This window comes from Phaenicophaeus curvirostris, chromosome 10 (genome assembly GCF_032191515.1).
Source record: "Phaenicophaeus curvirostris isolate KB17595 chromosome 10, BPBGC_Pcur_1.0, whole genome shotgun sequence".
Lineage (NCBI taxonomy): Eukaryota > Metazoa > Chordata > Aves > Cuculiformes > Cuculidae > Phaenicophaeus > Phaenicophaeus curvirostris.
In genome coordinates, this window is record NC_091401.1 from 25,936,702 (window position 1) to 25,949,967 (window position 13,266).

Genomic DNA, 13,266 nt, shown 5'->3' on the forward strand with positions numbered 1-13,266 from the left:
CAATTTCTTCAATAAAAGGGTTCTGGGGCTCTGGCAGAGGCTGCCGAGGAGGTGGTGGAGTCCCCATCCCTGGAGAGTTTAACAGACAGGTGGATGAGGTGCTCAGGGATCTGGGTTAGTAGTGGATAGGGAAGGTTGCACACAATCTCCAAGGTCTTTTCCAACCTAGCGATTCTATGATTCAAATCAAATCGGTCCCTGCCTCTGCAAAGAAGTGGGAACCTGGAAACACAGATGCACCCAACTCTGGTTTTGGGTGCTTGGTCAAGTACTGCTTAAATACTGTTTCATTTTGATTATCTGAACGTTTAACAATACCTTCCAGCTTCGATTATTTCAATTTTTCTGTTAATACCATTGTATTTTAGATACATGTCTTTGTTTTCCTCACTCTCACATAGTGACAGGTCCCAGCTACCAGTTATTTCTCTAAGGCGAGGAGGCTCCGAGGAGCCGCAGCCATTTGTGTTCCTTATGTCACAGTCAGAAGCTGAACTTCGGGAACAAACCACCACCCCGAACACCATTCCATTACTCCTTCAGAAATTCCAATAGCAAGCATTTTCACCTTGAAAACGTGCTTCTTTCATCAAGGTTGAGTGCCACGGTATGTCTACACTGAAAACAGATTTATTCAAGTATGGAAGCTGCAAAATCAAATACAAATCTCTGGGCTATTTTAAGTTATGTTATTAAACCCCATATTGGGCATAACTTAAAAAAAAAATAAAATATCTGAGGCTCTCTCCAAGAATTTTTGTCCCAAGATTTCAGGAATTAGTTTTGGTTTCCATTTTTTTCTAAACAGAATCATAGAATCATGGAACAGTTTGGGTTGAAAAGGACCTTAAAGCCCATCCAATTCCAACTTCCCTGCCATGGGCAGGGACACCTCCCACTGGATCAAGCCACAACCAGACAAATTATTCCAGAAATGTAAACCTCTGGCTTATTTAATTAAGTTTAGCTTTAAACTCTGTGCTCATTTAGAGGTTCAAGCTCTCCTGAAGCGCTTTGCTGCCAAATGAACCGGCTCTACCCAACAAACGTGCTTTTCCAGAGAGGCCAGACTTGCTGGATGCCCAAAAGTAGGAAAACAATAATCTGTTGACATGGGAAAAGATCCCCAAGAGGGAGGGAATTATATGAACGAGACTGGGAAACGTGCACTTAGATAGATTGCAGGTAGAGACAAAAATTGGTCCCGAGTTCAAAAAGTCCTCTCGTGCTGAAATACCTGGGGGGTTGGAACAAGATGATCTTTAAGGTCCCTTTCAACCCAAACTATTCTATAATTCTATGATCACTTCATACGTGTGTGCACGTCTCTAAATAAAACTGCGTTTTTAAGCCATTTTAAACCAAGTCCTTGCTCCGCTTCCCTTCATTCCAAAAAAAGGTCACTAAAATTGCTAGTCTTCCTCCAGTAATTACGCTTTTGCCTCAAAACTATCATCCATGCTCACATCAACCAGATTTGATCTGGGCTTTCCCTACGCAGCATTACGGTAACTCCAGGCTGGCACAGTGCTTGAGGAAGCCTGCCAGAAGGAAAGCTTAAAACATTAAGGAATCAGGATGATCGTGAAAGATTCTTTACACAAATCAGGTATTTTGACAGGAAAGGGAGGTTGTAGAGAGGAGGGAGCTGGGCTCTTCTCCCAGGTGACAGGGGACAGGACGAGAGGGAATGGCCTCAAGCTCCACCAGGGGAGGGTCAGACTGGATATCAGAAAGAAATTTTTCACTGAAAGGGTCATTGGTCCCTGGCAGAGGCTGCCCAGGGAGGCGGTGGAGTCCCCTTCCCTGGAGGTGTTTAAGGGACGGGTGGACGAGGTGCTGAGGGACATGGGTTAGTGTTTGATAGGAATGGTTGGACTCGATGATCCGGTGGGTCTTTCCCAACCTGGTGATTCTATGAACATTGCTGTACTTTGAGCAGGGCTGCGATACCACGGCGATGGGTTAATAAACACCAACAGGCCAGATTAGATAAGACCGAAGCTTTGTTCCATTCCCACTTTCCACTCTTTCCTACTCCCCCGGCTTCAGGGCTGCTGCCCAGCTGCTTCCTAAGCAACATTCCCAAAGCTGCTTTCACCACCATGAGCGCGCTCCAAAACACGTGCATGTCTGCAAAACCCAGGCACGGTGCAAAAAGAGGCCTTACAAGTTCTCCTGCAGATGAGGAGATCACTGAAGAGCCACAGGCTCCAACCCAGAGCACTGAGGTTGCGTTTCCCCTCCACGCTCTGCAGCCGTAGGGTTCGATCAGGCAGCTCAGGGCAGGGCAGCAGTGCCTGCAGAACCTGTTCAAAGCTTCTGGAGCGCCCCAAAACTCACAATACGGGCTACCCAGCACCTCAGAATTCTCTTTTTCCCTTTTTAACTTCTTAGTTTAGCTCACGGCTGACTGCTTTGTCAGACACGTGGATCCTTCCCACTCCAGATCCAATTTTACAGCCTTAAAAAGCAAATCTTTCACACTAGGTATTGCCCCCAGAGCACACATTTCTTTAAACATCCCACTTGCACGGTCTCCCTCCTACACGAGTGGGCAACCCTGGACTACTGCGTTCAGTTCTGGAATCAGCACAGGAAGGACATGGAGCTGTTGGAGCGAGTCCAGAGGAGGCTACAAAAATGATCAAAGGCTTGGAGCACCTCCCTTATGAAAAGAGGCTGAGAGAGTTGGGGTTGTTCAGCCTGGAGAAGGCTGTGGGGAGACCTTAGAGCAGCTTCCAGCGCTGAAAGGGGCTCCAGGAAAGCTGCGGAGGGGCTTTTTACAAGGGTATGGAATGATAGGATGAGGGGGAATGGCTTTAAATAGGAAGGGGGAAGATTAGACTTTAGGAAGAAGCAGCCTGGTCTAGTGAGAGGTGTCCCTGACCATAGAATCATAGAATCACCAGGTTGGAAGAGACCCATCAGATCATCTAGTCCAACCATTCCTATCAAATACTAAACCAAGCCCCTCAGCGCCTCGAGCACCCATCCCTTAAACACCTTTGATCCAGACAGAAAGTTCTCAGCTCACTTACGATGAATAAAAGAGAGCAGAAAATGAGTTCAGCTTTACACCAGCTCAGTGTGAAGTGAAGTAAATGTGTGCAGCTCACAGACTACAGCACAGCGTGGCCAGACCAGCATGACCTCCATCCATCGCATCCCTGTGTTCAAGGCTGCGATAACACGTAATCACCATTTTCCTCAACTGTTTCTGTGATTATTTGCTACAATTTGTGCAATTAACAGGATTTTCAGACGGGAATATTGCGACTGTTCCTCCTTTGCTGCTGTGTAACTCAAATCTTTTCTCACATCATGGGACAACCAATGCCCAGAGAAATGTAAAGAAGTAAATTTTTTTAAAAAATACAATTTAAGTCCACATCTTCCCTTAAAACGAAACAAAACATAAAAAACACACCCCTAAAATGCCTCTCAGAACCCTTGTTCTCCAGCCCCTTCCCCAGCTCCGTTCCCTTCTCTGGATGCGCTCCAGCCCCTCCATGTCCTTGTTGTCATTTTACCTTTCCCCACCCAATGCCACATTCCTACTTCGCACTGAAAAAGTCGAGTCCCCAGGCACAAAATAACAGGCTTAAAAAAAACACACAGCAGAATCGGGCAGCGCACAAAGCACAAAGCTTCAATTACTTCCTTTTTAAACCCTATAATAACTCGCATTTTAAACAGCGAATTACCAACTTTCTCTGCTGAGGTCGGACAAAAATAAGCCTTAAGGCAGCTTATTTGCCATATTTAGGAGAGTCGAAGCACAGCAATGACAAACATCTGGCTCCGATTCCTTCTGGAATTTTGACTGCTTCTTCCCAGCCAAGGAAGAACAACACGGACCTAACACAGCATCTCGGTTCCCTCAGCACGGCGCTTAATAGGATTCTGAAGGAGCCTGCCCTCCCACTTCCCACATATTTAAGCTGTTAATGCTTTTACAGTACAGAAGGGAAAAAAGCCTTTCTGAAGGGAAGGTCTCAGCAGGCGAAGGGAGAGGCAGGAGGCAGCTCAGGCCAGAGCTCGACCAGCGCTCAGGGACGGCCTCTCGAAGGATCATTATAAATGTTTGTCAGTGCCCACGGCACGCTTGTTGTTTTTAGTGGATACGTATTTTACCCCAAACTGCTCAGTAACAGCATTTTAAGCTGCACGGTTTCTGTTTCAGCCCTGACAACGTTCTTAGGGAAACGGGCTGGAGCACCTCCCGTATGCAGACAGGCTGCGAGTGTTGGAATCATAGAATCATGGGATGGTTTGGGTTGGAAGGGGCCTCAAAGCCCATCCAGTCCCACCCCTGCCATGGGCAGGGACACCTCCCACTGGATCAGGGGCTCCAAGCCCCATCCAACCTGGCCTTGAACCCCTCCAGGGATGGGGCAGCCACCCCTGCTCTGGGCAGCCTGGGCCTCCCCACCCTCAGCGTGAAGAATTTCTTCCTAATGTCTAATCTAACTCTTCCCCCTTCCAATTTAAAGCCATTCCCCTTCATCCTACCGCTCCAGGCCCTGCATCAGCCTCCCTTCGCGCAAGGCCGAGGTCCCACTCCGGAGGCCTCTCCCACCGACACGCCGCTTCCCTCCGTGATAAAGTTATTTTCCACACTGCTTACAGATAGAAGGAAAAACAGCTGGAAGAGGGGCAAACCCAGCCTTTTGCTGTCCCATCCCCGTTTGAAGCAGTGCCCACAGCACCGATGAGCGAGGCTTCGGTATCCCACTACCCTGAATCAATAAACCCCAACCCCACAAAGCCAGTAATGGAGACACCACCACCTCTTGCTTCCACACTCAGTGGAAAAAAACTGTACAAGCAAACAGAGCAGGCAGTGGTGCCACGACCGGAGCCTCGGTCCCTCCAGGACAGCTGCTTAACAGTGAATTTCTCTCGGTTTTTAAACCCATGCCCGTGCCAGCCCACACCACCCACGCAGCAAACGTGGAAACCCGATGGAGAATCGTCAGCTGTGCATGCGCAAGAGCAGCCCACAGGTCCTGCTGTCCCCAAAGGACCAGGAGGCAGAGGGTTACAGCTTAATATCACACTCGTATTCACCCTCATTTGCTACCTCGTGGGGACAGAAGCGAAAGGAGACGCCGGCAGCACCTTAGCAGGGTTCAAACACTACGGCTGGTGCCTATGGGACTTGTCCTCCATGCTCTGCAGATGAACAAAGGCTCTTCTCCTCACCACTCACACCACCAGGAAAGGTTTGGGAGCTGTTTGGTTCCAATTGCCCTCATAAAGAGGAATATGACATTAACCATGGTCTCAGCACGCTGGCCACCCAAATTCAGGTGTTCCTGTGGGCGCTGCAAGCAGAGGGAGCTTTGCAGGTAAAAAGAGAAAAATAACACAGCTCTCACTGTGGGAAACTTGTGGTTTGACCTAAATTAAAGTCAGTTTTCTGACTCCAATTCAGTCTAGTCTGAGTAACTTCACTGTCTGGAAGTGAATTGCATGTTTTTGAGACTGTCTCTCGCAGTGATCGCACGGGGCACTGGGATGCAGAAAGGCCAGTCATGGAAGGGTGGGGGCATGATCTCATATTTCTATATATTACTTACTATTATTTTCTTCATTATTGCAATGATGATGGTTATAAGCTGGAGAGGGGCAGATTTAGATTAGACATATGGAGGAAATTCTTCACACTGAGGGTGGGGAGGCCCTGACCCAGGTTGCCCAGAGCAGGGGTGGCTGCCCCATCCCTGGAGGGGTTCAAGGCCAGGCTGGATGGGGCTTGGAGCCCCTGATCCAGTGGGAGGTGAAGATAACTGGAAGGATACAGTCAAGACTGTTCCAGCAGGTCGAGGAGGACCAGGTGAAGGCAGTTTCAAAAACCAAGGTATTGTGAAAAGCAGGAAGCTGTCCCGCGTGCAGGCAAGAACTGAGGGAGGGTGCTCGGAGGTTGGGGAACAGTGGAGACGCGAGCGCAGAGCTCCAGGACGGGAGCACAAGGCCACCCGATCACCAGCCAGGCACCTGCATGTCTTTCAGACACAAGCACAGCCAAAGAGTTTCCCCTCAGAGGGAGATCAAAGACAACATAGTGGCTCCAGCTGCCACAGGAAAAGCCAGGTGGAAGTTTGGAAAATCAGAGAATCGCTTGGTTGGAAAAGATCTTTGAGATCATCGAGACCAATCGTGCCTGTCCATGACTAAACCCAGATCCCTGAGCACCTCATCCACCCACCTTTCAAACCCCTCCAGGGATGGGGACTCCACCACCTCCCTGCGCAGCCTCTGCCAGGGCCCCAGAACCCTTTCTGTGAAGAAATTTTTCCTTATGTCCAATCTAAACCTCCCCTGCTGCAACTTGAGGCCATTTCCTCTCATCCTATTGCTCATCCCTTGGGAGCAGAGCCCAGCACCGACCTCACCACAACCTCCTTTCAGGCAGCTGCACACAGCAATAAGGTCTCCCCTCAGCCTCCTTTTCTCCAGGCTCAACAGCCCCAGGTCCCTCAGCCACCTCTCAGAACCCTTGTTCTCCAGCCCCTTCCCCAGCTCCGTTCCCTTCTCTGGATGCGCTCCAGCCCCTCAATGTCAAAGAGGATACAAACCTCTACAATAACTAATAATAAACAGTAACTAAACAAACCGTTTTCAGCAGCCAAACTGACCAAGCTGCGCACGGCTCGGGAGCAAGAACAGTTTGGCAGCAGACAGTTGGTGTTCCCCCAAAGCAAATAACAGCTAAAGCTTCTTGCTACAGCATGTGATTGTATTCAAAGTCTGTTAGAAACATAAAACATCTGCTCTACTTAGAAGTTTCTAAACAACAAGATGTGCTGCTTATTTAACTACTTGTAAGCAGGTAAAATCCCTACAGGAATCTTTATTCAGACACCGCCTCTGTAGGGCAGCACATCCTGTGAGCTTGTCATTACCAGCGGCTACAAGCACTCAAAGTGGGGTTCAAACCTCTCTCACCTCAATGTCAAGAACTTCCACCGTGTTGTCCAACATCTTGATTTTGATGGGCAGGTCCCGCTCATGCGCTTTGGCAGGCGATGAGGCCATGGCCGTGGAGAGGTTCTGCCCTGGCTCCAAGGTGCTCACTCCCGCGCTCTTCTGGACGCCCAGACGCGAGCCGGGGGTCTGCAGGACTCTGTATGTTCCCTCAATCTCTCCCATCTTTCAGCAGTGAGCAGAGTCTATGGAAACCTGGAAGAAAACAGAGGATTGGAGCCTGGAAGGTTGCTTTTCACTGATGTCCCGCATGAAAACGCTACCGCTGAAGCACAATTGCGCACGAAGTCCTTATTTAATGCTCTTCATCCCGTTATTATGAAGTTGAGGAGACTCTGATCAAAAACCCAGCTGATGAGAAAACAAATAAGTGGAAAAAAAACTTATTCACAAAGGCTTGTGCTGACAGGATGAGGAGGAATGGGTATAAATTGGAGAGGGGCAGATTTAGGCTTGACATGAGGAAGAATTTCTTAGCCAGGAGGGTGGGGAGGCCCTGGCCCAGGCTGCCCAGAGCAGGGGTGGCTGCCCCATCCCTGGAGGGGTTCCAGGCCAGGTTGGATGGGGCTTGGAGCCCCTGATCCAGTGGGAGGTGTCCCTGCCCATCGCAGGGGATGGGAACTAGATGACCTTTCAGGTCTCTTCCAACTCAAACTATTCCACGATTCTATTCCAAAACATGGTATGGAAATGCGATGCTCAGACCTGTGCCCTGTGCCCCCTTACACATCAACATCATCGTTGCTGAGGAATTCTTCTGCCACTGCAGCTCCCTAACCCCAGGTCGCTGCTGGCAGCACTGGAGCAGGCGTCGGAGGGCAGGGAAGGATTCTGCCTCGAGCTGGTACCCAGCCCTTCCACTGACTTCCCTACCGCCGGACCGCGCCCGAGATAAGAGGGACAAGAAATTTTCTTCATCTCCCAAAAGGATGACTCACACGGAACCGTAACTACTCCAACCACTGCTGGCAGCTCAGCGCCCCTGTAATGCAGATCCCTGCCGCAGAGAGCACTCCTCCACCTCCCAGCAAACCCGCGCTGGACCCAGATTCAGTCAGCAAGCAAAAAATCTCAATTATAGAAACCTCGACGAGTTCCAGTAGGGCCGACTCCTGCATCCCAATCCCTGCCTTCATGGTCTGCCGGCAGTTGTTGCAGAGCAAATCTTTCATTTGCCATGGGGAACACGTGCTGTGTGCCTCTCCCTGGAGCTCTGGCACTACGGGAGTCCAGAGGAGGTCATGGAGATGATCTGAGGGCTGGAGAACTTCTGCTATGAGGCCAGGCTGGGAGAGTTTGGGTTGTTCAGCCCGGAGAAGAGAAGGCTGCAGGGAGACCTTAGAGCAGCTCCCAGTGCTGAAAGGGGCTCCAGGAAAGCTGGGGAGGGATCTGGATCAGGGAGGGCAGGGGTGGGACGAGGGGAATGGTTTTGAGCTGAAAGAGGGAGGTTTGGATAATAGGTAGAAATGTTCACCTGTCAGGGTGGGGACCTGGCCCAGGTTCCTCAGAGCAGGGGTGGCTGCCCCATCCCTGGAGGGGTTCAAGGCCGGGTTGGATGGGGCTTGGAGCCCCTGATCCAGTGGGAGGTGTCCCTGCCCATGGCAGGGGTGGGACTGGATGAGCTTTGAGTTCCCTTCCAACCCAAACCGTTCCATGACTCTATGACTCCACCACGCTAGCACAGAGCCAAGCTCAGCAGAAGCGCCCAGGGAAGCCACTGGGCTTTCGGTGGCATTTCCCAAATACCAGGCTACGTCTGAACAATCGAAAGTATGTGGACACGGACGCTGGGACAGCCCTCGCACGGCCACCACACCACAAACCATTCGATGGAGTGCGAGGTCATTGTTCCGTAATAAACGTGTTTTGTCTCAAGAGGAGAGAGGCAGATGGTGAACGCATTCCTTTGTGCCTCTGTGCTCCGAGGAGGGAAGCAGCACGCTGCAGGGAGCCAAACGGAGCCAGCCCTACGTGTCCTTCCAAATCAGTGAGGAGGTAGGTTCTAATCCTTGCACACATGGAGACTGCTCCAACATAGTCCTAGCGTGCAGATAAGCAGGTTTCAGCACTCTTGGTTTGTTCTTCTCGTACTTGCAGACTCCCTTATAGACAAACTTCTCATAGGAGCAGAGACGGCCACCCCTGCCCTCATCCCACCTTCCTAATGTCTCATCTAAATCTTCCCCCTTCCAATTTAAAGCCATTCCCTCTAGTCCTGTCACTCCAGTCCCTTGTAAGAAGCCCCTCCCCAGCTTTCCTGGAGCCCCTTTCAGCACTAGAAGCTGCTCTAAGGTCTTCCCACAGCCTTCTCTTCTCCAGGCTGAACAACCCCAATAGCAGGGGGGTTGGAACTGGTTGATCTTTAAGGTCCCTTCCAAACCAAACCGTTCTACGATCCCCTTTAAAGCACGCGTACCCTGCCCAGAGCCCTACTGACTGGCTTTAGCTGACAAAAGAGCAGAAAGATTCTTTCTTAGACCGTTTCTCACATTTCATCAAACTTCTCAGTTTGGGGGCCACACAGATGAGGAAAAATCTTGGTCACAACTTCTAAAACCACCACAGCAAAACTCAGCAGAGATAGCGGCCCAGGCTACACCTCAAACTGCTAATCCGAGCAGAAACCACAGCTTGGTGTCATCTACACCTCCATATCATGTCCCGTGTAACTCAATCCATGGTTCAGACTTTGCTCCTGCCACTCAAGAGCTTACAAGCACCTCAAGCTGCCCAGGATCAGCGGATGCTCCTCACAAGGCCATTTATTAGACAGCTGCTCCTAAAATCACCAGCAATATCGTTCTGATATCTTATCGTTCTGATAAGCAGCTGCTGGAAGAAGGGACCAACGCCGCGGTTACTCAGAAGGAAAAGGCGAGAGCAGCAACAGCCCAGGCAGCGCACAGAGAAGCCTGGTGGCAGAGAGTCTTCAGCAGAGCCTCTTCTCCCGCTGCAACCAGACGGGTCCTGAAGGCACGGCCAGCTGGCCACTCACCGGACCAAAGGAGGAGCTCTGGGGGACTTGGCCTGGCGCTGGTTACCAGCTGGGGAACGTCAAACAGGAGCTGCAGATGCCAAACCCCTTCCTTCACATGTGAAAAGTTAACCCAGTGAGGCTCAGGCTCCTGTCTGATGGCACATCCCTAACAACGTTTACCACCAGATTCATCCCCAGCAGTGTATGTTCAGATTTTTAGGTCAAACACGCATCCGGGTGGAAAATATGATGTGCAGGAGCGAGCCCTGCTTCCCTAGACAAGCAGAGCCCAGCCCACAGAGGGGCCGCGAGCACCTCCCCACGTCACCAACACCGTTACAACCATCAAACATCCCTGAAGAGCCTGCACCAACACCTCAGGGTCCTGGGGCCCTGGCAGAGGCTGCCCAGGAGGTGGTGGAGTCCCCATCCCTGGGGGGGTTGAGCAAACGGGTGGATGAGGTGCTCGGGGATCTGGTTTGTAGTGGACAGGGATGGTTGGACGCGATCATCTCAAAGACAGAGGGAAATGAAAGAGCAAAGCCTAAGTGTTGCGATTTGAGTTGAAGCAGAATTGGCTTTCAGCTCAGTCTCCTCTGTGTAACTTCATTGTCTGAGAGTCACCTCTGTGTCTTTCAGACAGCGTTTGTCTCTCGCAGCGATCGCACGGGGCACTGGGATGCAGAAAGGCCCGTGCTTGGACTTATTCCTACAGAAACCCAGAACACCCTGGAGCTGGGGGAGCCGCAGGGAAAGGGGGAAAGGGGGGCACCTGCAGGGAGGGGCGGACAGGAGAGGGGCCCCCAAACTGGGCTAAAACTGAGGGATTACGGGGATCTCGCTCTCTTCTCCGATGGCCGATGTCCACTGAGGATCTGTCTGTCTGTCTGCCCTGATCCCAGATCTGTGTGTTCCTGAATCCAGATCCTGAGCCCAGCTCCCTCCTCACCTCAGACCCTTTCCCTCCTGCCTGCTCTGCAGCACCAGTGGGGAGGGAGTCATTGAGGGGAGGGGTGGGAACACAATTCCATGGATTTATACATCTATTATTTTCATCATCATTATCCTTTCATTAAAGCTGTTTTAGTTTCCAACCCACAAGCATTTTCCTCTCGTTTCCCTTTCCCTAGGGGTGAGGAGAGAAGGGAATTGGGAGCCCAACTGCTTGGTTTTAGCTGACGAAACAGTCTGGGCTGGGGCTGAACCGTGACACCGAGACAGGCTGGGAGCACCGGGAAGAAAGAGCAGCTTATGTGCGGAGCAGAGAAACCATCCAACAGCACCGAGAGTCCCCTGCTCCAGGAGAGCCAGAGCCAGGTCCCATCTACATCCACAGCACCGCAAAACTAAAATGCAATAGAAGCACTTCTAAGGAAGGGCATTCACCCACCCTGGACTTCTTTGCACTATTCATCCTGATAATTCCCTATAAACACGGAGCAGGCATCACAGCTCCATCACCTCCCCGAAGCACAGTGACAGGACAACTCTTGCACTCAGCCTCAAGCGAGTCTGAAGGAGCAGCTGGGAATAAAACCTGCATAAAGGCGAGGGGGAACGGCTTTAAATTGGAAGGGGAAGAGTTAAATTAGACATTACGAAGAAATTCTTCACAATGAGGGTGGGGAGGCCCAGAGCAGTGGTGGCTGCCCCATCCCTGGAGGGGTTCAAGGCCAGGTTGGATGGGGTCGGAGCAGCCTGGGACAGTGGGAAGTGTCCCTGCCTGTGGTAGGAGTGGAATGTGATGGGCTTTGAGGTCCTTTCCAGCTCAAACCACTCCATAATTCTATGAAAATTTAGGTTGATATGCACTTTTTGCCACCTTCTTAAACAGCTTCGAAGAGGCAATGAATTTCTGCTTCTAGTTCGATGGAATAAACTTATTTTTCAGAAGCAAGGCAGCATTTTTCAGCTAGCAGCAAATCTAGAACCGAAGCTTAGGTGGAGGATGCACCCATGCAGGACACCAAGGGCTTCACAGGAGCTGCTCTGGGCACAGTGTCTGCACAGTGATGGTCACTGCAGCTCAGTCCCTCGCCTGGGCAGGCAGCGGGGAAGCATCAGCAGTGCCTGGGACCTGTGCCTGCCCTACGAAGGGATCCCGGCACCCACACCCGGTGGGAGCTCTCAACTCAGGTCCCTTCAGTCATAGGATCAGGGAACGGTTTGGGATGGAAGGGACCTCAAAGCCCATCCAGTTCCACGGGCAGGGACACCTCCCACTGGATCAGGGGCTCCAAGCCCCATCCAGCCTGGCCTTGAACCCCTCCAGGGATGGGGCAGCCACCCCTGCTCTGGGCAACCTGGGCCTCTCCACGCTTGCAGGAGAACGTTTCTCCCTAAGATCTCACCTCAATCTCCCCTCTTTCAGCTCAAAACCGCTCCTTTCACCCCATCCCCGCCCTCCCTGATCCAGAGCCCCCCCCCCCAGCTCTCCTGGAGCCCCTTTCAGCGCTGGGAGCTGCTCCGAGGTCTCCCCGCAGCCTTCTCCTCTCCCACCCCAGCTCCCCCACCGTGTCCCCACAGCAGAGCTCCTCCAGCCCTCGGGTCATCTCCGTGCCCTGCTCTGCACTCGCTCCAACACCTCCGCGTCCCCGTTACGTTTGGGACCCCCGAGCCGGGGCTCCCGGAGGGGGTCTCACCCCCTCCCTCCCTCCCTCCCTCCCGGTTCCCCTGCTCGGGACGCCGCTTCCTTTCCGGGCTGGAATCGCGCTGTGGCGGCCCAAACCCCCCAAGGCTTTTCCTCCCGCACCCCCCGCGCGGCCCCCGTTACCGGCGCGGCCCCCCCCGCCCCGCTCCCGGATCCCCGGTGGAGCCGAGAGGGAAGAACCAAGCCCGGCCCCGCGGAAGGCACCAAGCCGGCCCCGCGGTGCCAGCCTCCCCGGCCCGAGGGGAAGGCGGCCCGAGCCCCGCTCCCCGCCGGCCCCGCTCTCACCTCCGCCCGCGGCCCCGCGGGCCGCCCCGGCCCCTCCCGCCGCGCGCCGGCGCGCCACCACCGGCCCCGCGCGCCGCCCCGCCCCGCGCCGCCATTGGCCCCCGGGAGGGGGCGGGGCTTCTCCGGAAGGGGCGGGGCTTGAGCGGTGGGCGGGGCTTCGCCATAACAGGATTGGGGGCGGGGCCTCGGGGAGGGGCGGAGCTTTGCTTAAGGGGGATTGGGCGTCGTGGCTCGGTGGGCGTGGCTTCAGTGAGGGGGCGTGGCCATGAAAGGGGGCGCGGCTTTAACAAGAGCGCTTGGGCTTTGGGACCGGTGGGGGCCCTGCTGTAGGGGCGGGGCTTGGGAGCAGGAACAGGGCAAA

At 52.9% G+C, this 13,266-nt stretch overlaps 1 protein-coding gene across 1 annotated transcript in view; it reads right to left on the reverse strand.

Moving 5' to 3' along the window:
* The window catches only part of FARP2 (FERM, ARH/RhoGEF and pleckstrin domain protein 2), a 55,424-nt gene extending 42,450 nt beyond the window's left edge, over positions 1–12,974 (reverse strand). The window contains exons 1-2 of the mRNA XM_069865306.1: positions 12,906–12,974; positions 6,955–7,188 (exon numbers count right to left, since the gene is read on the reverse strand). Of these exons, the coding sequence (XP_069721407.1) occupies positions 6,955–7,158 (204 nt within the window). The 5' untranslated portion in view covers positions 7,159–7,188; positions 12,906–12,974. The remainder of the gene's footprint in view (positions 1–6,954; positions 7,189–12,905) is intronic.
* Positions 12,975–13,266: the final 292 nt, after the last annotated feature.